We start from the raw sequence: 26222 nt of genomic DNA, 5'->3' as shown, positions 1-26222 counted from the left end.
GACCTTTGCTTCTGTAGTTAGAATGGAAGCCATCAGAATCTTAATAGCATTTGCCGCTCACATGGAGTTCAAGCTGTTTTAGATGGATGTCAAGAGTGCTTTCTTGAATGGGAATCTGAATGAGGAAGTATATGTCAAACAGCCCCCAGGCTTTGAAGATGCAGACCTACAAAGCTTTATATGGGTTAAAGCAAGCTCCCAGAGCTTGGTATGAACGCCTATTAAAATTCCTGCTAGCCAATGGGTTCAAGAGAGGTAAAATTGATAACATTTTGTTCTTGAAATCTAGAGGTAAGGAATTGTTGATTGTGCAGGTGTACGTAGATGATATCATATTTGGAGCTACTTCAGACTCACTATGCAAAGAGTTTGCTGTTTTGATGAGTAGTGAGTTCGAAATGAACATGATGGGGGAGATCACTTTCTTCCTAGGCTTGCAGATCAAACAAACCTCTCAAGGGATTTCAATATGCCAAGAGAAGTATATCAAAGAGCTACTCAAGAAATTTAATCTTCTTGAGGCAAAAGTGCTGGATACTCCTATGAGTACAAGTGTGAAACTTGATAGAGATTAAAATGGCGTGGAGGTCAATCAGACCATGTATAGGGGAATTATTGGATCACTTCTGTACCTTACTGCAAGCAGTCCAAACATAGTGTTCAGTGTAGGGATGCGTGCAAGATTTCAAGCAGCACCAAATGAGTCTTACCTGAAGGCAGCCAAACGTATCCTGAGATACTTGAAGGAACTCAGGACCTGGTCCTCTTCTACCCTACTTGTGATTATTTTGATCTTATAGGTTATGTTGATGCTGATTATGCAGGTTTTCTGGCTGGTCGAAAAAGCACATCCGGCATGGCACACTTCCTAGGATCAGCTTTGATTTCATGGGGAATAAAGAAGCAGAATTTCGTGGCATTATCTACTACAGATGCAGAGTATATGGTTGCTGCATCATGTTGTGCACAACTATTGTGGATCAAACAGCAGTTGGAAGATTTTGGCGTACTCTCAGACACGATTCCTCTCATTTGTGATAACACCAATGCCATGAATATGACCAAGAATCCTGTCCAGCATAAGAGGACAAAACATATAGATATGAGACATCATTTTCTGAGGGACAATGTTGAAAAACAAAATGTGGTGATGAAGTTCTGCAAGACTGAAGATCAGTTGACATCTTTACAAAGGCTCTAAGTAAAGAATCCTTCACCAAAAATAGGATGAGGCTGGGGATGCACAAAATCACATGATTCCTTAACAATTGTACAAATTTTCCTTCTTGTTGACTATACTAAGGAGGGCAGGTATATGTACTTGTTTTAATGTTGGTCATAAAATGATTCATCTTAGGTACCTTAATGCAGGTATACACTCATGATATGTTTAGCTAAAAGAATGATTTAATCACACAGATAGATTACAAACTGAAAAAGGGACCTAGACCTCATGAGGTTAGTATCATTTATACTACACTGTCTAATTGTCAACATCATTGCCACATGTCACTCGCCCATTCATCGCATCAGTTTCAAATGTCCAGTCGCTTTTAAAACCAAAGGTCGCCAGTTTTGGGACCCGATCCCTTTCAACTTTAAATACTAATTCTCTCTAAATTTCTCTCAACATTCAAAATCAAAGGTCAATTAATCCTAAACCTTCTTCTAAAATCTCAAATTTTCTCTCCATATTCTGCTTCTCTCTTCTCTTCAAAGTGTCTAACTCTGAGTCATTTTCAAAGACTCCTTTCTCCCAGGAAGTTGAAAACCTTAATTCATTCGACTTCTCCATTCCTACTCTTGAGGATTTTCCCTCTACTCCAATTTGTGGGGCTGGTGAAATGGATGAGTCTTTCACTCATCAGCCTGAAGTCATAGCCTCTCATGTTCCTCCGTCTGACGAAATCTTAGTTTGTTCCTCCACCCTAGTGTTTTCTGGTGACAATCTCAGAATTCAGAGGCTCAATCTGTGGCGAAAACTGGTGCTAAGCTTTTCTCTGAAGAAACAAAAGTTGGGTCAATGACGGTGTCGTCTACCATGTCTGAAAGGCTGTTTGAAGGAGATCTGCCAGAAGGAAAGGGTCCGAACTCTTGTATACTAACAGCAGGGGCAGAATTAGTGGTTGTTCAAAGTTTAGCCTCATTAAGAGGAGATACTTAACCCACATTATTGGACCAAGAACTCAGGTCGCTGGATCAGGTCCCACACTAAAGTCAACATGTGTTTGACCAAACTTCAATTTCCTTGGGTGTTGTGAATGATGAGGAGGAAGAAGAAGAACCTAAACTTGGATGGAGAAGCAGAGGTGTGAGAGGAACAAACCCTTCACAAATTAGGGGTAATGTGTTGAAAACTGCCAAAATGCTGCCTAAAGATGTATCTCCTGCTACACGTGCTGATAGTGCAGATGAGAGAAAAAGAAAAGGAAAGGGAAAACTTATCAAAGCTCACCTAAAAGGAAAAAAGAAGAGGTATGGAACGAGAAGTGTTTCTCAAAAGGTTCTAAGAAGTGCTATGGAGGCAAACACTGCTCAAACTGAGAGAATAAGGAAAATGAGAAAAAAGGATCATTGACTGTAGAACCCATATCCACTCATGTGCCTGTTGATGATAGTGAGACCCAATATGAGGATATTGTTAGGGATGTGGTAAAACAAAAGAGGGAAACTGAGGAGGAAAAGGTGAAATCGAAAGAAACGCAGAAAAGGGCAAGCAAATCTCCTACAAAGAAGAAGAAAGTGACAAAACCAAAATTTTCAGAAAAAGAGGAAAAAGTGAAAAAGATTGTGGATGAACAACCCGTAAAGGGACCCTGTCCCAGGGCTCAAAATCAAAGAAAAAAAGAAGATATGACGAGGGAGGAGAGAATAGCAAAAATGGAACACTAAAAGATGTTAAATGGTAGAGTCTTTGACATTGGCATTATAACAAAATTTGGTATGGCTACCTTATTTGATGTTGTCACCATTCAAGAATAGAGTCATTTGTTTGAACCACCTGCTTTGTATCTACATGAACCTGAGGTACGTGAATTCTTTTACAAAATGAAATTGCTGGAGGATGGAGGAATCACAATCACAATCAAGGACATTACAATATGCTTGGACGAAGAAACTCTTGGGATCATTCTGGGGGTGCCTGTAAAAGGAGTTAGAGCCATTGAAGACTGTAAACCATCTGGGGAATTCACCAAGCTTGCCACCAAACAAAGAGAGATTAAGCGTGCATGGCTGCCTAAGAAGCTCCTCAAAGGGGAATATCAGTTGGTGTTTGAGTTCATTAACAAAGTGTTGGTGCCTAGGATTGAAAAACGTATAGTTGCATCTTCTGCTGACTTATTTCTTATGGAGAAGCTTGAACTTGAAGAAATCAATCTTCCTGCTATCATGTTGGAGCACATGCATAGAGTAATGACCTGGAAACAGGCTAAGCATGGCATTCCATATGGGTACTTGTTGAACCTTGTTTTCAATCATTTTGAGGTACCATTAGGAAAGAGGGTGCAAGGTACCACCAAACAGATGTTCACTGAGTCCAATCTACTGGAATGTGAGTGCATAGAAGGTCCTGCTAAGGGTAGGTCTCAAGTAGCAGCGGTTCTAGAACAACAAGCTACTCTCAAACGGGAAGTGGATGATCTCACCCGTCTTCTAAATGACAATGAGGTTGAAATTGCTAAACTCAAGTCTGAACTTTAGAAGACAATCTCTGGGGGCCTGGTACCAGTTATGCTAATGATAGAGTGTTACAAAAATTAAGGGATGAAAATGTACAACTGCTAAAGACAAATGCCTCACTTAGTGAGGAAGTTAAGGCCTTCAATAAGCAGATTATCAAGGCTCATGAAGATGCTGATGAACAGATGCTTCTGTTCATGCGCACTCTCTCTCCCCTCCCCCCTCCGTCCTAAATGTGTCTCCCGTATAATTCATTTTGTCTTGTTCACTCTTGTAATCCAAAATCTTGTGGCGTTATATTTTGATTAAGCGACAGTGGTCAGTATATGTGATATAATGCTTTTTCTACTTTGTGCCCCGTTCATGTGTGCTTTTATGATCTCTTATTGCTCTCATACGCATGTTCTGTGTGACTTGATGCCTTGAATTCTTCACTACCTTACATTTTTCACTTAGATATGTTTACTGCTTCACCTTTACAATGATGTCAAAAGGGGGAAGTTGTTTTGTGTGCAATCGGCAATTGGCTAAGGGATTAAAAGGGAAACTGATTAAAGGGGAATACACTACTATTTGAATGAATGTTATTGCACTCACGAGATGAGCTATGCAGGTTGTTTGTCATCATAAAAAAATGGGACATTGATAAGTGCTTATGCTTCTAGATATTTTGATGATCTCCTCACAAGTGTAGGGACCTAGTCCTCTGCAGAGTATGAATACTCGTCCAGTTGTCAAAGTGTTGTATAGCTATAAAAGTTGTCTGTGTCAGGGAGTTGGTGAAGCTGTAGAGTACTTCACCAATCAAAAGCGACGAAGTTGTTTGTATGTTGGGTAATAACTCTTTATGGTATATATCAAACAACAAACAACATTATTGATTCATTCATTCAAAGAGAGAAACTTTCAAGCTTCAAAGCAGCAAGGGACTTGGTAGAAGTGCTTCCATTGCTTTCTGCACCAGCTATGTTTTTGTTTGCTTGTAATAGTTCTTATATTGTAGGATTCGTTTCACTTGTGATAGAAACGTTTCAAACTTGTGTGAATCATTGTAAGAACTAAGTTAAGTGTAACTTAGGTTCTTACTCTAAAAGTCTATATTAATCGGTTAGGATTAGTATAGTGGGCAATGTGGTATCTGCTCTGGCTCAGCTAAGTGATAGAAGGTATTGCTTAGTGTGGAGATTAGCAGGCTAATCTCATTTTGTAAACTCGCTTTTACTTTTGCTTAGAGAAGATTAGTGAAAGCAGTTTGAAAAGTCCTGGCAGGCCAGATCGTGGTTTTATTCCCTTGAGCAAGGAGGTTTCCACGTAAAGTTGTTTGTGCAATCTTTACTTTCAGTATTTATTTTACTGTCTGTTACTGTAACTGTGTTGAGGACTTGGTCCCATTGATATTCGTGGACGCATACATTTCAACAGAGGAAGTTGCTCGGATGACAAGCACCCCTCAGGGACCACAGTAACAACTTCTTTTTTCAGTTTTAAATGCTACAGTAGTATATATCAGTGCACTAAATATCATTGCAAAATAAAATTGTTTCAGTTGTAATTTATCTTTACTCAAATGGAATGTAGCATGAAAAGATTCTAATTTCTCTGCTCTTATACATGTAAGGTGTAAGTTACATAAATACAATTATTATTATTTTACATTCAACTGTGCAACACTATCATAGTATTATTTAGAAATTAGGTACATATCAATCTCTATAGTAAACTTAGACTGATTATTCAATAAGTAAATTACCTTAAGTAAAATGAATTATGTTGGTATGGTAAAACTGTCTTTACCGTCTATTTCAATTTGTGTTTAGTTTAACTTGACACAAAATTTAAGAAGATAAAAAAAGAGTTTTGAATTTTGTGACATAACATAACAAAATATCTTTTAATTTTATGATCTTTAACAAGCCACGTGAGATATTGAATTTAAAAAATTATCGAATTAAAAAAAAACACGAATAAAGGAAAAAGTTGTAAAGAGGGGGAGTTGTTTGACTAAAAAATTTCATCTGGGCCCCTTCGTAGATCTAAATAAGGCCCGCGTTAGGCAAAACGGGCCTCGCGGGAAACGTAAATAAAAGCCCATTACTACCAAAATTTACGCGCCTTATTTTTGGTGCGTGCGAATATTTAAAACTTGTTTTTTTTTCTCTTACTACTTTCCCTTTTCTCTTTTTTACTTTTTTTCCTTTTGATTTTATCGGGAAGTAAAGAGCAAATTGTGCTGTTCCTTTTTGGCATTCTTTACTCTTTATTCTTGGAGACTAGCGACTTGTCACTGCCTCACTTTGGCTCTTCCAAATCTGTCTCTTTCTTTTTCCAGTTCAGAACAACACCCCACCCCCACCAAATCTCAACCCCCTTGCAGCCACTTTGTCAGTATATATATATATAGTTGTATGTATAATTTGCTGTATGAGATATTCAGAGAGAGATTAAGAGTTGTACATGCTGAAAGATTCAATCTTTACTTTGTTTTTTTGTCTTCCCATATTAGAGGTTCTTAGATCCACCTTAATCTTGGATTCTTGTTTTTGCTGAGGCAAGAAAAGATTCCATTTTTTTCAAACGGTCTTTGTGTATTCAGTCTTGGTTGCTATTTCTGGCTATTTGGGTGTCTTGTCAGCTAAAGATTTGGCCTTTATCTTTTTTCTGTCTGTGTAATTTGTCATCATCTTTCTGTTTATTGTACAATTCTTGAACAAATTGCTGCTTTAAGCAACAGCCAGCTTGCTGCAAGGCTGCAACCTCTAATGCTTTGAAAGAAGTCTTTTATTTTTGAGACGGTGAAAAAATTTAAGTAGTTCCAACTTTGGTTTTTCTTGGAATGTGCTCAAGATGATCTGTTTATTTAGTGAAGTTAGAAGAGTGCAAAGATTGGATTTTGGGCATACCCATTTGAAAATGTCATGGATTCACCATAAGAAAGGTGATGTCTTTGCATATGCCCCTTCTCTATCTCCCACATCTCACTCTTCATTTGGTGCAAATTCTAATTTTCACAAAGCACCAAGCCTTTCTCCATCTTCTTCTGAGAACAAAATTAGTCCAGCTGTTCTTATCATTATAGTCATATTAGCTGTTATCTTTTTCATATCAGGTCTTCTCCACTTGCTTGTTAGATTTATTATCAAACACCCTTCTTCTTCTTCTTCTTCACCATCATCATCTCAGTCTAATAGACAGCCAGAAGTTTCTAGCTCTGAGGCCTTGCAAAGACAATTGCAGCAGCTTTTCCATCAACATGAGTCTGGTCTTGATCAAGCTTTTATTGATGCATTACCTGTCTTTGTGTACAAAGAAGTTGTTGTTGGTCCTACTAAAGAGCCCTTTGATTGTGCTGTTTGTTTGTGTGAATTCTCTGAAAAGGACAAGTTGAGATTACTCCCAACTTGCAGCCATGCTTTCCATATCAACTGCATAGATACATGGCTCTTAACAAACTCAACATGCCCCTTATGTAGAGGAACCCTTTTCGATCCCGGATTCTTAACAGGTTTTGATTTTGATAGCCCCATAGAAGAAGATGGATGTGCTGGTAATAGAGATCATGTGTTGTCTGCTGCTCAGAAAACAATTGAAATTGAGGAAGTTGCAGTTGACAAAGCAACATTTCCTGTGAGACTTGGTAAGTTTAAAAAATTGAATGTTGGTGCAGAGGAGGGAGAAGGAGAAGGAGAAGGAGAGAGTAGTAGTAGTAGTTTGGATGCTAGGAGATGCTATTCATTGGGTTCATATCAGTATGTGGTGGGTGATTTTAATCTTATGGTAGACTTGAGCAGTGAGCAAAACGCGTACAATGTGAAGCTTGCCAAGTTGCGTGAACGTTGTGCTAATTTATCAATAGAAGGTGATGGGGATGGGAAAAGGATAGGCATTGGAACGAAGACGGATAGCTATTCTTTTTCCAAGATTTGGCTTTGGTCTAAGAAAGGGAAATTTGCAAGTTCTTCAGAATGTCAATTGGAGGATCCGCGTCCTAATATGGACTTACCATGGTTGGCAAAAACAGAAGACAGTTAAAGGACATTATGGTTTGGTTTCTTTGTTGATCTTTTTGTTATCTGATGGCATAGAGGTACTGGAATTCTTTGATATGCTACATATTAACAATCTGAGATTGAAGAATCGATACATTCTTGTATGCTGTGATTGCTTGTATTTGTATTTTATCTCTTGAAGTCCTACAACATAGTCATCTCTGAGCAGAGGGTCTATCAGAAACAACCTCCCTATCCTTACTATGTAGAAGTAAGGTTTGCGTACACTCTACACCTCTTCAGACCTACATGTTGGATTATATTGAATATGTTGTTGTTGAATCTTGAAATGTTAATTACTCTATTAGACACGAGTCACTCGACACTGGCTTCTTTGCTGCATCCTGATACTTGCAGTTGCCAAATTTATTTTATATCAATATGGTTGAGAAGCATTCTTGTAATCAGAAGTATGAGGTGCTATCTTTAGCCATGATGAGCTAAGATTAGAGATGATGCACAATATGTATTGCCTGTGTTACAAACAACCTTAAACATGTCTAGAAATTGGAATATAACCCCTTTAGAAGTGTCCTGTCTGTCCTCAACCATATAAAGCTTGTGTGCTGTTTAATGTTTTTAAAAGTAAAATGGAATGCTAGATTCTGAGAACAATTGACTGCTATATTTCCACATAGTTCTAAACAATCTTTGAGTCTCAGCCTCTCAGGAAAGTGAAACTCCACTAGGTTATCTTGATTCCTAGTAAATGAAAGAAAGATTTTCTTTTTTCCATGAAGCATCTTGATTGATTTAGCAAGTGTGTGTGTGTGTGGGGGGGGNGGGGGGGGGGGGGGGGGGGGGGGGGGGGGGTAGGTTGTTACCACAATCTTTTGTGCTTTAATAGTGGTGGCCTGGTGGGATCCAAGAAAGGTATTGCTGTAGGATTACCCCTTTACTGGAATCACTTCATGTCATTTGACTTCTTAAAATAGTGCAGTTAGATTTCATCCTGCTATCTTTATTTACTTTTTTGTTCTGCTGCTAAGTAACACTAATCATGCTTAATCTTAGGGCCCGTTTGGCCATAGATTTCCCAAATAATATTTGGGGGAAAATTTGGCAAATAATGTTTGTCCATACAATTTGCCATTATTTGGCAAATATTTTTGGCAAATATCCCAAATTCCCAAATACTAGTTTTTTCTAGTATTTGGGCCAAATCTCATTATTTGGGATCTTTTGAAAATTGAAATTTTACACCAAACTTTTATCTTTTACAAAAATACCCTCTATAGTAGTTGTTTGCGTTGTATTACATAATTTTTTACGTGAACACCAAAGTAATGATGAAATATTTAGTGAATATGAAAGTGATGATATGGTTGTTGATGAAAATGATGAACAATCGGCTCAAGGTAACAAAGGCATATGCTTTGTCTACTTCACGATGTATGAAATGATGCTTGTTGCACTCACTCCAAACTACCACATTGCTCTAGTGGCATGGAAACTACTTGTTATTTGTTGCAACGAAGATCCAATTAACTTGTAATACAAACTTATGGTTAGTTTTGATAGTTTTTAAAACTTATGGGTATAAATCATATTTTTCTAAAAAGTGAAATATATTTCACAAATACTATAGCCAAACACATGGTGAAATTTCACCCAAATAATATTTGCCAAGAATATTTGGAAATCTATGGCCAAACGCTAGCTTAGTACGTTGATCATAATTCTACTTTGGGAAAAGATGCAAAGAAACCCCACCTTTGTGATTTAGATCTATATACCCTTCGTTAAATAAGTAACACATATATACATTTACCGTTTAACAAATATAACATATTTACACTTCTTATTAACAAACTCATATTTATTGAATTGAAAAAAAATAATCATAAATTGGTTTTTAATTCCAAAAATATCATGTGTCTTTAAAAAAGTCCTTTTACACCTCCAGACTTGGCCCAACCGAAGAAAATAGGTTATGTGATTTTTTAAAGCCACATAAAATTTTTGGAATTAAAAAGAAAATCAATTTTAGGATTTTTTTTTAATTCAATAAGTTTGTAAGACGTCGAAAGTATATATGTGCTACTTTTAATGAGAAGTACATTAGCTTTAAATTGCAAAATTTGGGGTATATTTGTCTTTTTTCCGTTCTTTTTTCTTTTTAGTTTTGATCTTTATGACCAAGAGGTTGGGTTTCTCAGATTGATAAGCATCCTCTACCTCGAACACTAAGATAGTAGGTTCAAGTCACAAAAGGTTGGAAGCTTCTTTTACTGGTTTTCTGTCCCGCACTTGGTTCTCCCTTATTATAAAAATGAGAAGAGAAAGAGAGACAAATAAGCAGAAGCTTCAAAGCAAACAGAGAGGCATAGTAGTTGGTGTGTACTACTATTTCATGGATTGAAATTAATCATAGTTTGATATAGTTAAATTATGGTGAATCATTGTGGGGGTTGGGTGTTCAATTCGAAATGACAATATTTCTCCTTTTTTGTGTTGTTATATAATACGCACCGTACTAAAAAAGCAGAAATTAAGCAGGTGCATGATGGAAAAGAGAAAATGAAATATAGATATTTCTTAGAATGGCCTACCAAAAATATGAACATTTAGTGAACTGAGAGCAATAATAGATGCATGTCACGTGTTTGCGTATAATTTTTTTTTTAATCACTGAACTATAAAAAATTATATACCTCTTACTTCATTTAATTATGAGATTGTAAATAAAACAGATGAAATTCTATTCTGATGCATTCTGTTCTGTATGATTCTTCAAGTGATCTTCATTTTCTTTAGTAAATGACTTACCTTCTGGAAAGCATTTAAACGCAATAATCCAAAACTTCAAATCTTGGATCAAACATGACCTCCTCAGAAATCCATTTTGACAAGCTAAACGAAAAACAGAATAAAAGACGCACAAATTTATTTCATGAAAGAAGATATAGTAATACTCCCATAAGAAAATCACAATTCAAACACTTTTACTTTCAGTTAACTCTACAATCAGCTCATTCAACGTTTGCCATGATGATCCACCTTCTTTTACAGCATTAATGGCTGCTTCTCCAATCTCCTTCACTTTCTTCCTTGCCTCTTTGCCTTTATCTCCTTCCATCAACTCCTTTGCTGACTTTTCCAGTCCTTCCCACTTCACGAACCCTCTCACTGACCCATCGCACGTCTCAGCCCTTAGTCCAATCTTGATTACCTCCACCACCATTCTTGCATTCAGGTGTTGATCTGCCATCATTGGCCATGCCAGTATAGGCACCTTCGCGCATATGCTCTCTATCACTGAATTCCAACCGCAGTGGCTTAGAAAACCTTCAACGCTTCTGTGGCTCAGGATTTCTCTTTGATCAACCCACTCTGTTACCACCAGTCCCCTGTTTTTTACTCTGTTTTCAAACTCGTCGTCAGTTTCATCTATGGTTCTCCTGACTACCCATAAAAAGTTCACTTGGGATTTCTCCAACCCAATTTTGATTTCCTTGAATTGGTCAGGAGATAACTCTGCTTGGGTCCCAAATGCGACGTATAAAACTTGCTTCCCCTGTTCTAGCATTCCGTCAAGCCATTTGATGTACGAAGGTTTCTCTGAGACTCCCTGTTGTTCTTTTGCCGGCTTGTGAAACACACATAAAGGTCCAATGCACCATGATTTAGGACTAGATATACGGTTACAACAGTTTACATAAACAGATTCAAGCTCGTAAAAGCTGTTGACAAGTAGACCATAGCTTTTAGAGGTCGGCATGGATTGCTCCTTGACAAAATCGAAAAGGGGGCCTTTGGGTTCCCGGTCTCTGAAGGGTAAATCAATGTCATTCCTAGTGATTTTAATCCAGGGGAAATCAGGGACTTCAAATAGCTCATCATCAGACACTTGTGTCCTAAGAACTGAAGCAGCTGAAATCATCAAGACCCTTGAAAATGCATTCATGCCAAAATAAACGAGTCTTGGGATACCAAATTTGTTAGCTGAATCTAAAGTCCAGCCGAGAAAGCCATCAGTGATCATGAAAGTAACTGGGGGAAGAGATTCCAAGGCCTTTTCAAAATGGGGTTTCATCAATTTAGTGGCATTGGCAAAAGTAGCAAAAAGGGACATGGACGGAAGTTTATCAGTGCTTTCCACACCTGGTGGAACTCCTTGTATGTTTTGAGGAAAAGGGATTTCGATGATATTGATGTTGGTGTCGGAAAGGGAATTGGAGAAGAATGGACGATTTGCAGGAGTGGTGAAGATGGTAATGGAAATTTTGCGGCAGAGAAGAAAGCGAGCAAGGTCGAAGATAGGAATTGTGTGGCCCTTGGACATGAAAGGGAAAACAACAACATGGATAGTACGAGGAGAAGGAGAAGCCATCACTCTGCACTCTGCTCCTTGGATTGTTGATATTTTTGAGAATTTGGGATCCTTCTGCATAAATAGATCCAATGTTTGGTAAATAACAAAATATTTCTCAAAGAGCATTTATATGTTATCTAGCTAAATATTATGAAGACGGGATGAGATGTAGAATGGGGGTTCGGGGGATTGAGTGGGTGGTGACGACTAACGGGACAATAAATTTGAAATGTTATCTATGCAACTTCTTTTCTTTGCATGCATTTAGGAAAATCATTTTCCTTATCTTTAAGAAGCTTGTTTTCTTATAAAGATATTTTTCAAATATTTTAATAACCAAAAAACACATTTTACTTTGTATCTAACACACCCAAAGAATCTGACACTATTTAAAAATCACAAAGTTTAGAGAGAAATAAAGATTTTAAGATCTATTATCAAAATTTTTAAATGATTGTATGATAATAAGTGAAGAATGAAATGAAAATTTTAAAGTAAAATTGTTTCTAAATGTAAATGAGGTAATAAACTTTTAGAACATACTAAAAGGAAAAGTATGTTATTATCATATAAATTGAGACATAAAAATCAAGATACTCTATTTCTAATGGTCTCATCTTATATAATGGTAATTAAAAAAGGAAAAATTGTATGAAATAACAAATTATTAATTCAAATTAAATGTTATAGTCATAGTTTATTTTATTTGTAATTTGCAGCAAACATCCTATTTTTTTGCCATCTGATTCGGTATACAATTAACCATTTTATACATTTCGGTATAAAATGCGTTTGTGTTTGTATAAAGCGAGAGAAAAGTGTATATACAAATACAAATACATATATTTTCATCATATATACTTATACTTATACAAATACAGATCTTATTATACAAATTACAATGTATAAATGAATTTATACAAAACTGAACAATTTGTATACAATTAGATGTATCTAGCGAATTATACAAATCAAAAGCTCCATATCAAACATAAAATTTGCTATGGAGCGCAATTATGCAAACTATAGCCATAACATACAAATATGATTTTTATGTTTGCTACATGTGAAAGTTGCTCATAAAAGAAAGATTTTTTTTTTTGAAATATAATGTATGAAACAAACTATATAGTCAAAAAAAGAAAGATAATATATTCTTCGAAATAAAAAATAATAATCATTTTCATGTAAAATGGAAAAGAGATCATAAGAATATCCTTCGAAGACGAATTTAGACCACACTTCGTGTTAACATGAAATGTCAAGATCAATAATGCTAACTTTTTGGCAAATGAAAATGACATTTATGAAAAATAAAAATTGCTTATCTTGAGAGAATGCAATAAATCAAATGAAAATTTAGCTTTAAGCAAATTTAAGTAGGGTCGGTTATAAATTAGTTAATTCATTCACTTTTACTCGTCATATTTAAATTTTCATTATTATTAACATAATAATGATTGACATGATTATTTTACTACACTATTCCTATTAATTTATATTTAATATTAGATTTTGAAAAACAATTTGAGGAATAAATAACTAATGATGTAAGGATAAAATATGAAAAAAATTATCTTTTTTCACTCGTTAAAAGTAATAAATAAAAATAATTTTTTTAGAAATAAGAAACAAATAAAAATAGACACAGAAATCTTAAAACTTTCTAGTATGTCCATTGTTGATTGTACCAACGAAAAAAAACACGGAAAGGTCCATTTTCATTTAAGTAAAACTAAAACAAGTGAGATTCAATACATGGATCCATTTGATTATAAATGTTTTTTGAAAAACTTAAAAATATTTGGGGGGAAATTTGACAAATATTGTTTAGCCATATAGCTTGTCATTATTTAGCAATATTTGAAACAAGTTATATAATCAAAAAGGATAATATAATCTTCGAAATAAAAAGAAATTTCATTTTCATGTGAAATGGAAAGGAAATCGTAAAAATATTCCTCTAAAGAAAAGAGTACTATACTATTTTTTTAGTTTTTCTCAAATTTTCTCCAAAATATATTTATGACTACATATACAGAAATATTCCTCCAGAAGACTAATTTGGACCGTTGTTTTGTGCTTGCGTAGAATGTCAAGACCAATAACATGTGTTGGTTGTGTCAACTTCTTGACAAATGAAAGTTACATTTATATATATACTAGATGGGCACGGCCCGTGCTGTGCACGGGTCCAACATCAAAGTAACATAATGTTCAGGAAATTTGGCGTGACACGTTAAAAAATCTGTGTTTTATATGCCTAAGAAAGTCCTATCATGCCATTTCAATGAAGTTGATATATATATATATGTGTGTGAAAAACCAATATATATACTCTGTACATTACACAAGAATAAAAAAAGATACTCCCTCCGTTTCACAAAGAGTGACGTGGTTTGACTTGGCACAAAGTTTTAGAAAATAAAGAAGATTTTTGAATCTTGTGGTCCTAAATTAAAGTTATGTCAAATGTACTAAACTGCCCTTCAATCTTGTTACTTTAAACATGCCACGTGAAAAGCTGAAATTAAAATGTTACCAAAAAAGGAAAGAGGTCATTCTTTTTTAAACTGACTAAAAGGAAAGGAGGTCTTTCTTTGTGAAACGGAGGGAGTAACTTTTTCATGAACAAATAGGTCTAGTATCACTGTTGTAGGTAGTAATGTGAAAACCCATGTTATGGATAAAATATACTTGAAATAGGGACGACAACATACTCAATTCTTGCTAAACAATTTAGTGTAGCCACCTTTAATCTTCACTTCTACATGTCATCTTTGCTCATATCTTAAGGAGATCTCCAATCCAATTTTTTATTTTACTCTCCAAATATAGAGTTATCTATTTTTTCAGACAACCAACTTCAATTCAATTCTCTATTTTATTCTTTAAAAAAGAACATTTTTCTCTCTCCTCAATATTATATTATTATTTCTATTTCATTTTTATTTTCTTATTTCATAATATAAATCATTTATTTCTTTTTTCCCAAATAATTACTTTATATAATTTTTAATGTGATATGAAATTATATTTTATTCTAAATTTTTAAATAACTTAAATTGCAAGAAAATATAATATAATACATAAATTAAGAGACAAATTCAAATAAAAGTGACATACAATTACATAAATACTCAATTTTCAAAATTATTATATTGCTCCCATAAATGCTCTATTAATGCATTACGGAGTTCAAAATGAGCATTTTTGTCTTTAATTTTTTTATGTCTAGCTAAAAATTGTTCAAACCGGAGATTTTCATCTACCACCATTTCTATAGTTGGAGTTGGAGCCTTTACGACATCTAGAATTGGTGCATTGAGATCGCGTTCAACCTCAATTATCATGGTGTGCAGTATAATACATGTAGTCATTATATCATGATGTAGCACTTCCTTCCTCCAAAAACGTGACGGTCCTGCAATAATTGCAAAACGTGATTGCAAAAAATTCGAGGACAAGGCTCTACTTTGCAATCATCGGAGTCTAAGACGAAACTAAAATTTTAATGAAAAATTTAGAAACTATTAGTGATCCAAATGTTCGTGATTACCTGCAATGAGAACAACAATGAATACTTGAAAAAAGAAATTGGCAATCACAACCGCAGTCACAACCACAATCGCAACAATTCTCAGAATCATATCCTAATTTTTTCCGAATAGTGCTAAATCTGGAGACTACCGAATTTCTAAATTATTGTCGTGAACAATTAATTATTATGTCATGTATTGTATTTTATCTTATATTTAAATTATTATGTTATGTATTATATTGTATTGTTATCTTGTATTTAAATTATTATGTTATGTATTGTATTGTTATCTTGTATTTAAATTATCATATCATGTATTGTATTTTTAAATTAAATTTGTTTCATCTTGCCATTTTAGTTTTGCGTATTCTTTATAATGAAAATTAATAATAAATTTTTTATTATTCACGAAAATTAGAAGAAAAAATTAAAATACTATTAATTTAAAATTAAAATAGTACATATTAAATAATACTTTTTAAAATTATTATATTACATTTGAAAGAATTATGAATATTACATATTTAATTAATGGAATTATATGTAAAATAATATGTTAATTAGAAAGTAATAGAAATAATAATAAAATAATAAAAAAGTGAAATAGAGAGTGAATAGTAGTTTGGAGAACTACTATTCAACTCTCTAAATTTGAAGAATAGAGGGTGATTTGGAGGTGGGTTGGAGTGCCCATTCTCTAATTTACTCTCCAAATATAGAAAATGGAGAGTAAAATAGAGATGGGTCAGAGAAGGTCTTAATAATCTTTTGAACTTCTGTAACATCAAACCTGCCAAACAACACTAACAATTCAAATTAGGATACCAAAGATCTCAAGAAACAGAAGCACGACAATACTATTATGCTAATTTCACACAAAAATACTTCTTAACTGATTACAAACTTACTTCCAATGAGACTTTTTACATCATATATAATATGTTCCGAGTTAAGACCTTACCATACTCCCTTGTTTCCCCCTAAATTTACAAAATCAGAATTCCATAAACTACCCCAAAAATCTATAGGAAATTTTGCAACTTCAAAAACATTACATGCATATCTTAGTCATCATTCAATGTGAATACCTTACTTGCGTAGGAACTAACCTGTCTTTCTAAGAAACAAAAACATAAATACAAATTTGTTCAATAGATTGAGAAAAAAGTAACACCAACCAAGGAAATGTAAAATTGTCATCATATGCTTTTATTGGGATCATGTCTTCTAAAAGTCAGTAATCATTCATTCAATGGCTATTTATATTGAAAGTTGAAACACAATTATAAATTTGTTTTTATGATTTATGAGATATATAAAATAATGATAGGAAGGATAAGATAACATATACATTCATATTCCAACAATTTCAATTATTAAAGGAATAGTTATAAAGATCCTCAGAAGTATAATGTAAAGAGATAGTTAATTCATATACCGTTGCCTTCCTATGAGTGCATGTGCAGTCCCAAAGTACTTTAAAAAAACCCAGAGAAATCTGAATAAGTGTTTCCTTCCTATGAGTGCCAGTTCAGTACCAAACTTTAAAAAATAGAGGATCCTGAGATATCCTTCCAACAGTGGTCTATTATAATTTGCAAAATTACAGGCTTCTTAAGTTAAACTCTATTCTATACTTCTTCTTAACTTAAACTCTATCCTCTACTTCCTTCAAGATTCTATAACTCGTATAATATTTTTCCTTTCTTTTTTTTTAACAAAAAAATTAACGTCATTCAAGGATATTCAAATATGGCTAAACCTCTACTGTCCATTTTATCTAATAGTAAGATGAAAATGAAAGGATTAAGAATGCTCTGACAGTTTAAAAACTCAGTTTTGAGATCTACATAAATATAATCTTTAACTTTCATCATTCAGAAAATAGATCAGATCTTTGATATATTCAAATATATCAAGTGTCAAACCATAACTTTAAGAATTAAGAAACTAAACAAAGTAGCTACCTTGGGAAAAAAATTTCATGTTGTTGTATGCAAAGTTGAGTTCTTTCTCCTTCATAAACACCAAAAAAGAGTAAGCATATTTTAGTTTCACATCTTCATTGTTGATGATGTTTATATTTAAATGCTGCTTCCAAGAAAAAATAGGTAATACATTTGTTGGATCTGTATTTAGCCTACAAAATCTTGAGGGGAAAAAAGTTAAATTTGCTAGATTTAAAAGCCCAATCATTTATTAACAAAGCAAAATCATTTATTACAGTAAACATGCACAAAGCTCCATATCATATCTTTCCTTGTAAAAGGAAGGTTGATAATGACCAACACAGTCCCTAAATGTACATGAGAAAGGGAGGAATAAAAAAAGAAAAGAAGTTCAAGGAATTTAACTGAGAAGGTTCAATGAGAGAGAGGAGAAATTTGGTTCGACATGAGTAAATGAAACAACACGTGTCTTCACCGTTACAAACATACAATAGATATTTCTGAAAGGGCATTAGTATACAGGGCTTTTCATATTTCCTCCATACAAAGCTATAGGCTTTTAATAGAAGAATAGTTGAACCAAAATAATAATTAAAAAAAAAATGTAAATAAACCAAGGATTTTACTCCCTCAATGGTAGATGCTTCAACATTTTAAATAAGCAAAATCTTTTACCATCTCACCCTTGAGTTTATAAACTCTATTATCAATGATAACAGAGACATAACATCTCTCTCAATAGACAACAAAACAGATGAAAAAAAAAGAAGATAAATCTCTGAACAAGAACACTACAAAAAGATCTCTGAAAAGGGAAACGATCAAGTTAGAAGATAAACTTACTGATGAAGGAAAGAGAAAGGCATAAGAAAAACAGGATCTAACCTCTGTTGCTGAAATCCTGTCCATTTCACCTTTAAACACAACTTTAGTAGAATAATCTTTGAGCATTTTAGAAAATCAGTTGATGTCTCAATAATCATATCTAGCTAGCCTCTTCATTTTACTATGATAAAATATGAGAAACAAATTTTAAGCTCAAAGACAATCTAATGCTAAGAGCTCCTAAATTTAAGTGCAAATAGTGAACATCTTAGTAAAGATAACTATCTGTGAAGTAAGTAAAAACTTACTGCATTTAAAAGTATGTATTGACAATACAACCAACTCTTGAAATGATTACTATTTTTATTTATCGATCAACAATGTATCTGGTACATCTGAAACATTGGAGATCAATGAAATTTCTGTATTTGCCTTTACGTTTAATATCATAAGTGCAATTGTTCAAAAAAAAAATAAGAGAACCGCCATTCACCCAAAATTAGAAGCACATAAGAACTGTAGTCATAGAGAAAGGAGAACAAAAGAGGAGGCTTAAACTGACGACAACTCATCCAAACCATCCCACAATGAGCCAATGTAATGAAGTTGGCGAGAGTTACCTTAAAAGAGAAGAAAATGTATACGTACTCGCAACCCAATGCCATTTGTTGCTCGTCAAAATTCATTAATCCTGCAAAAATCAAGTAAAATCATCGAGATATAGTAACGGGATCCAAGTTTTCAACAATCAATAGAACGGAGCTCAGCGTCACAATTGTGTTATACTGAGAACAGATGAAAAGATTATAGAAATGAAGAAGTGGAGACAAAACACTAATTTTTCAAACAAATTTTGATCTTACTAATGTCAACAGAGAGAAAAGGAGAAAAATTAGAAAGCAAAAATTGATATCCTAATAAATAGAATAACATAATCATGTTAACGGGCAAATGTATATAGAACTGGACAATGAAGAATTAATAAATTCAAATATTAAAATTATATAAAATCAAATGATCCTATAAAGGAATCCTTGACAATTATCAAAGTGAGAGCCTATAACATCAACCCCAATAAATTAGAGTAGGCTTCAGAATCTTACAGATCATGTTACTCCATTGAACATCCAACTCCCTAACTTATATAATCCGCATGCACTGAAATTGTTCACTTGTATAATTTTGAACAATTTCACTCTTAAACCCCTAATTTCCATAAATTGTAGGGGGGGTTCATGTGCACATATTAATTTTTTGATTGCTTGGTAGTGATATGGGAGGAGGATTTCGCTCTAAATCCAATTTTCGAACTTTGAATAAAAATTTCTAACTCCTACACAAAAATATAAAGTGAAAGCATAAGGACATAAATAAACAAACAATAGAAAGAGTGGCAACATAACACACCATCAATAAAAAAATTATACACTTTAAAGTATGTAGAACATAGAAAAGGCATATAGATATATATGGACCCGAGATCCGACACTGAAGTTTAGAAACTATAAAAACAATAAAGCACAAAGAGAAGGAACCTATTCATAATATAAAGCTCACCGAGCAAATTAACAATGGAGGAACTTGCATTAACAATGCTGGATTTTCTGCTCTTGTATTTTTGTGTTGAAGCATAGTACAGGAAGTACAAGGACCCAAAACAACCCTTGAATATTAAAATCAGGGACTTGATGAATATAATAAGCCTTGAAGAGAAAATAGGTCATATTAGCCAGATTGAGAAACATGTAAATTTACCTTAAATCATGAAGAAATACTTCGGTAAGGCATCCTAAATAAACAAAAATCTTGAGGAAACCTTCACAGAGAGATTTAAAGTGTCTACACAAAGAGAAGACACTCAGCAACACATGGATTCGCCATTGAAGAGTTGAGATCTACAAAGAAGAGTTGAGAAAATAGATCAAGCTTAGCAGAGGAGGAGAGAGAAATCTATAGAGAATTGTGAGATGATAGTGCAAAATTTGTACACAAAGTGAAGCAAAATGAGACACATATTTATTCATCAATGAAAAAGGGCCAAGTTTATTGTACAATTAGTACTACCTTTAGTACAATTAGTAGATGCAGTGTTCGTCCTTTTTAACTCCTATTTCTAAATAAGGGTAATATAAAAAAACTAGTTAATGTGTATACCTACTAGTACTAAATAAGTCTTCTAGATGACATAATTTTACCTTACAGATTAATTTAGAAATTTTACTATTGTTAGTTTTTTCTTATTTATATGGTTACATTACATGTATGTTTATTTTGACAGACATATGTTGAATAAATAATTTCCCTTTTTTAACATTTAATATATATATTTACTCTTTAATTAGAGAGTCCACTAATATTTTCTCTTTTTTCAAATGTTTTTACTTTCCTTATCTTCTTTGTTTCCGTACGTGTTCTCCTCTTCTTCCTTTTTTCCTGTTTTTTTTTCGTCCACTAGCCATAACTTCACTCAGGAATTTTTGAAAATGTTACTTACTATAACCAAGTTTTTCCATTTTTTTTCCCTTGCAATTCTCTGCAAAAAAAAAAAAAAAAACTATCTTATTTCTTTAATTAGCTCATCATTTCATTAATTAGCTACTATACAACAGAATTATTTGTAACATAATGAATAGGCATAATACATATATTGGACCCTAAACTTGGATTCAAATTTTAACTTTGACCTCCAACTTTCATAGTGCACAAACAGGCACTTTAACTATCCAACCTTTTAATAAATAAACACGCGATTTTTGGAGGCAAAGAGCGTAAAATGCAAACGCTCCCACGTGTATTAGTGAGCCACTTAGTGGCTGCCAACTAATTAAATACTTTACACGTCCATTTTAGAACTAAAAAATAAAAATAAAATTACTTTTAATTAATATACAAGGATTATAGCTCTTTTTCCACAATGACAAAAAAAAATTAGAAGCCATTTGCACTAAATATGAGCACAAATCGTTTTAAAAGAGAGGAAAAAAATTTTGATTTGAAAGAGGAGGAAAGAGAAATAAGATTTTGATTTGGAAATATAAAGATATTATATAAAAGGGATTGATTAAGGGTAGATTTGTCATTTCAACATTTTTTTTACTGTTGTGGGCCTCAAAAATTACTCCTAACTCGCGCAAAATACGTGCACATCACGTGTTTTGCCAGGTAGGACACGCGTGTTTATTTATTAAAAGGTTGGATAGTTAAAGTGCTTGTTTGTGCACTATGAAAATTGGAGGTCAAAGTTGAAATTTGAAGCCAAGTTTAGGGTCTAATATATGTATTATGCCTAATGAATAATCCTATATTAGAAAAGCTTCAAAATTACAAATAATAAAATGGAAATTTTGTTTGCTACCCATATTTTCATGATTATAATTATTTCTCTTTCCTCATGAAAAAAGAGACAATTTATTTAACAAAAAAATAAGTGCAAAAGAGCAATAAAATGTAAAGTAAAAATATATATTTAATGAATATATCAAACACAAAACTGCCATAATTATTATATGATACACCAATAATATGTATTCATTATGCAAAAATGCAACCTTGCTGTTTTCTTGGTTTTTTTATATTAACTTTTTTCATATGTAATATGATTGTGATAGTGCTTAAAAGAGAATTGTCGGGTAGTATACCACAAATATAATAAATTATAGCTGAAAATAAAATGACAAAAATGAATAAAAAATATATTCAGGCTGGGCCGTGTATATCTCGCTCTCTTTAAGTAGATTCAAGCCCCGATTCAGCAGTATATCTCTTGACTTGTCTCCTCCAAGATACAACAGTCTAACAACGTCGTACAACTCAAGCAACTCCGAATTAGTTGAAGAGCCCAAAGCTCCATATAAGAACACCTTTCTTCAACTTATAATTACTCTCTTTTGTATAGTGAATATAGTTGAAGATTTAGAATATTTTTCTTTTTTCTTAACTCTCTTTTTCACTACACTAATCTCAATATATTTTCCCACACTTCTCATTTTTTTTGAGATTATTTCTCTTCTACTTTTCAACCTAAAGGAAGACCACTATTTATAGATGATGAATTCTCCTTGCAATGAATATGAAGATAATGTTGGGTTCTGAAGGGTGATTAGGGCGTCATGCGGAAGCTTATAATTTGCAAATCATATGAGGATAAATAGACGACACATAAAACTATATTAAAAGACATAATGTTATTATTATATGATATGACCAATTGGCCTACATAATTAAAAACTAATAAAAACATAGAAACTGTAGAGACAAAATTTCCCCATAAACTAAACTCTTTAAATGTCTACATTGTGGATACTATTGTGTTATGCTATGAGAATAGGGATCTTCAATTTATAGATCTCCAAACATTTCCTCTAAGGAAAGAATAAACCAAATATGGAAGAAAATTATATTTTCCTTTTAGAAAAAGTTCAAGCATTTATGCTAACACTTTGATTTTTCTTTAAGGAAAAAAATAAACTTCAAATAAGGTATGAAAATCAGGGCAAAACCCTAACAGATAATGGGTAGTAAATTGACAAATGAATGACCCAAATTTTACATAAGTTACAAGACTGATTAGGTAAAATAATGGGGACAGGGCGAGTAGGTTATTAATAACTAATGACCACATTATACCACAATTAATGAAAGTAACGGGGATATATAATGCCTTCACGGAACAAATCAAATGCTCCGCAACAAGTACCACAAGCGTGCAACTTATTTGAGAATTAAGCACTTCAAAATATTATTAAAATGTTTAAACTCCAACAAGAATAAATAGTGCATATCAACAATTAAATTGGCTACCAACCACATTACCACTATTACATATTATTTGACAACAATAGAAAAATCATATAAAATTTTAGTAGAAATAGAGGAGCAAAAAAGTAATATCACGTGGAATTTTTGGGGTAGGAAATGATGGAGTGGAGAAAATAATTTTTTGGGATAGTAATACTTTAGTCTTTAGTTTTTAACTAATATTAATAGTTAATTTTTGTTAATGTGGAATATTTTATTTATGTGGAATGCCATGTGACAAGTTTTCAGTCTTCATTGAATGTGTCGATCAACATTTTATATAAGGAGTTGATTTGCATTCTTGTCTGGCAGTTAGCTAAGCGAGAAGCTGTGATCGAGGAAGCCACGTGAGACAGTTCGGTTCTCTAGACCCATCTGCCACCTTGGAGAAGGGGCGCGGTGTTGAAATTGTTGAATCGGAGAAATGAGTTGGAATGGAAGAACTGCTACGCCGCGGTAAATCCTTCTCTATACAAGTTCTCGAACTATAATTTTTTTCTTCGAAGCCGTTTCTTTTTCCTCCCCCCGGTGTTTGCTCGCGTAGAGGACTGAAAATAAAAGAGAGAGTGCATTACACACACTCTGTTTCTCAAACTAATAAGTGATAGTTTAGGTATGAAACTCACACTCCCAATAATTTAGATATGAAACTCAAAATAAAAAATAGTTTAAATGTGTTTTTAACACTTGTCTCAAATATTTTTTTAAAAAAAGTCTAATATAACTAAATATCTTCGAAAGTCTCATAGACCAAAGATATGAGAGAATGATTTGTTGTTTCTTTCTCTGTGTTATAGCATTATCTATCACATGAATAATGAATTATCAAGAATTGATATATATAACCAATAGAAGTTACTAATGAACATTCACGTTCAAAGGATTTGTAACATGACGAGATTCAAATTATTTTACTAGTGAACCGAGAAAGGCATAGTTCAGAGTTCAGAGTTTTTTTACCTTCATTTTAGACACATCCCAAAACCTTGTTTGGATGGTTGTTACTTGTTATCCGCCGTATTGTATTGTTAGTTTAAATATAATGTTTGTTTTGATTGTTACTTAAATTCTATTATATTGTATCTTTTAAATCCATCGTTGGGTAATAACGAAAAGACTCATTTTATGTAACGGTTAATTTGATGTGATCGTATCGTTATGTTTATATTTTCTTTTCATTTTATCTTTATTTATTATTTAATAATTATATTTCATTTTTAATCCTATCTTTTCATAATTACTCTATTCCATACCTTACTTTTTTTCATATGTCTATCACTTAATTTCTGGGTTTATGACCCAACAAAAAACGATACAGTCTATGCAAATATTATATTTATTAAAACAAATACATAACAACTATCCAAACAAAGTGTCAGTAGCCCACAAGAAAAATGTTACATTCAAACTTGTCCTCTTTCAGCTAACTCATTAATAAGCTCATTCAACATTTGCCATGACGATCCACCTTGTTTGACAGCATTAATGGCAGCCTCTCCAATCTCCATCACCTTCTTCCTTGCCTCTATACCTTTTTCTCCTTCCATCAATTCCTTTATTGCCTTTTCCAAACCTTCCCAATTCACGAATCCTCTCACTGACCCATCACACGTCTCGACTCTTAGCCCAATCTTGATTACCTCCAACACCATTCTTTCATTCATGTGTTGATCTGCCATCATTGGCCATGCCAATATAGGAACTTTCGCGCACATGCTCTCGATCACCGAATTCCAACCGCAGTGACTTAGAAAACCTTGAACGCTCTCGTGACTCAAGATTTCTCTTTGATCAACCCACTCTGTCACCACTAGTCCCCTGTTTTATACTCTGTTTTCAAACCCGTCATCGACTTCATCTAGACTTTTCCTGACTACCCACAAAAAACTCACTTGGGATTTCTCCAACCCAATCATGATTTCCTTGAATTGTTCAGGAGATAACTCTGCTTGGGTCCCGAATGCCACGTATAAAACTTGCTTCCCCTGTTCTAGCATTCCGTCAAGCCATTTAATGTATGAAGGTTTCTCTGAGATCCCCTGTTTTTCTTTAGGCGACTCATGAACCGCACAAAAAGGTCCAATACACCATGATTTAGGACTAGAGATGCGGTTACAGACGTCTACATAAACAGATTCGAGCTCGTAAAAAGTGTTGACAAGTAGACCATAGCTTTTAGAGGCTGCCATGAGTGAATCCATCGTAAAATCGAAAAGGGGACCTTTGGGTTCCCGGTCTCTGAAGGGTAAATCAAAGTCATTCCTAGTGAGTTTAATCCAGGGGAAATCAGGGACTTCAAATAGCTCATTGTCCGACGCTTGTGTCCTAAGAACTGAAAGAGCTGAAATTGACACGACCCTTGAAAATGCGCTCATGCCAAAATAAACCAGTCTTGGGATACCGAATTTGTTTGCAGAGTCTAAAGTCCAGCCGAGAAAGCCATCAGTAATCATAAATGTAACAGGAGGAAGAGACTCCAAGGCCTTTTCAAAATGGGGTTTCATCAATTTAGTGGCATTGGCAAAAGTAGCAAAAAGGGACATGGATGGAAGTTTATCAGTGCTTTCCACACCTGGAGGAACTCCTAGTATGTTTTGAGGAAAAGGGATTTCGATGATATTGATGTTGGTGTCGGAAAGGGAATCAGAGAAGAATGGACGATTTGCAGGAGTGGTGAAGATGGTGATGCAAATTTTGCGACAAAGAAGAAAGCGAGCAAGGTCAAAGATAGGAATTGTGTGGCCTTTGGACATGAAAGGGAAAACAACAGCATGGAGAGGAGTCGTCATTTTTCTCTTCAGTTTGCTGATGTTATTGTCTTATTGAGGCTTTGGTATGGTTGTGTTTTGTGCAATTGTGCATAAATTTATCCATGTTACTCCCTCACTCTGTTCTTATTTATATGTGGCATATGTTAAAAATAGATTTTCCCTAATATTTATTATTTTACAATATTTATATATAAAATAATATTATTTTTTTATTTTATCTTTGAGAGTTATTAGCTTTGAAAGTATGAATTTGATCGAAACTAAATGATTAAGAGCCCGTTTGGATTGGCTTAAAAA

At 33.6% G+C, this 26222-nt stretch overlaps 2 protein-coding genes across 3 annotated transcripts; one reads left to right on the top strand and one right to left on the bottom strand.

Moving 5' to 3' along the window:
* The first annotated feature begins 5839 nt into the window (after window positions 1–5839).
* LOC125849287 (RING-H2 finger protein ATL46-like) lies at window positions 5840–8119 on the top strand. Its single transcript, XM_049529347.1, has one exon. The coding sequence runs from the start codon at window positions 6526–6528 to the stop codon at window positions 7708–7710; it is 1185 nt and encodes a 394-aa protein (XP_049385304.1). The 5' UTR covers window positions 5840–6525; the 3' UTR covers window positions 7711–8119.
* Window positions 8120–10656: 2537 nt separating this feature from the next.
* LOC125849064 (UDP-glycosyltransferase 90A1-like) lies at window positions 10657–25916 on the bottom strand. 2 transcript variants are annotated; one of them, XM_049529062.1, is made up of 2 exons: window positions 25875–25916; window positions 10657–11979 (listed from the first exon to the last, which is right to left on the bottom strand). In XM_049529062.1, the coding sequence occupies exons 1-2, from the start codon at window positions 25905–25907 to the stop codon at window positions 10663–10665; spliced, it is 1350 nt and encodes a 449-aa protein (XP_049385019.1). In that variant the 5' UTR covers window positions 25908–25916; the 3' UTR covers window positions 10657–10662. The 2 variants fall into 2 exon arrangements, with proteins under 2 accessions (XP_049385019.1, XP_049385018.1); XM_049529061.1 differs by lacking the exon at window positions 25875–25916 and having other exon boundaries at window positions 10657–12140.
* Between the last annotated feature and the right edge of the window lie 306 nt (window positions 25917–26222).

This window comes from Solanum stenotomum, chromosome 12 (assembly GCF_019186545.1).
Source record: "Solanum stenotomum isolate F172 chromosome 12, ASM1918654v1, whole genome shotgun sequence".
Taxonomy (NCBI): Eukaryota; Viridiplantae; Streptophyta; class Magnoliopsida; order Solanales; family Solanaceae; genus Solanum; species Solanum stenotomum.
This window is presented reverse-complemented; position numbering and strand designations above follow the sequence as displayed.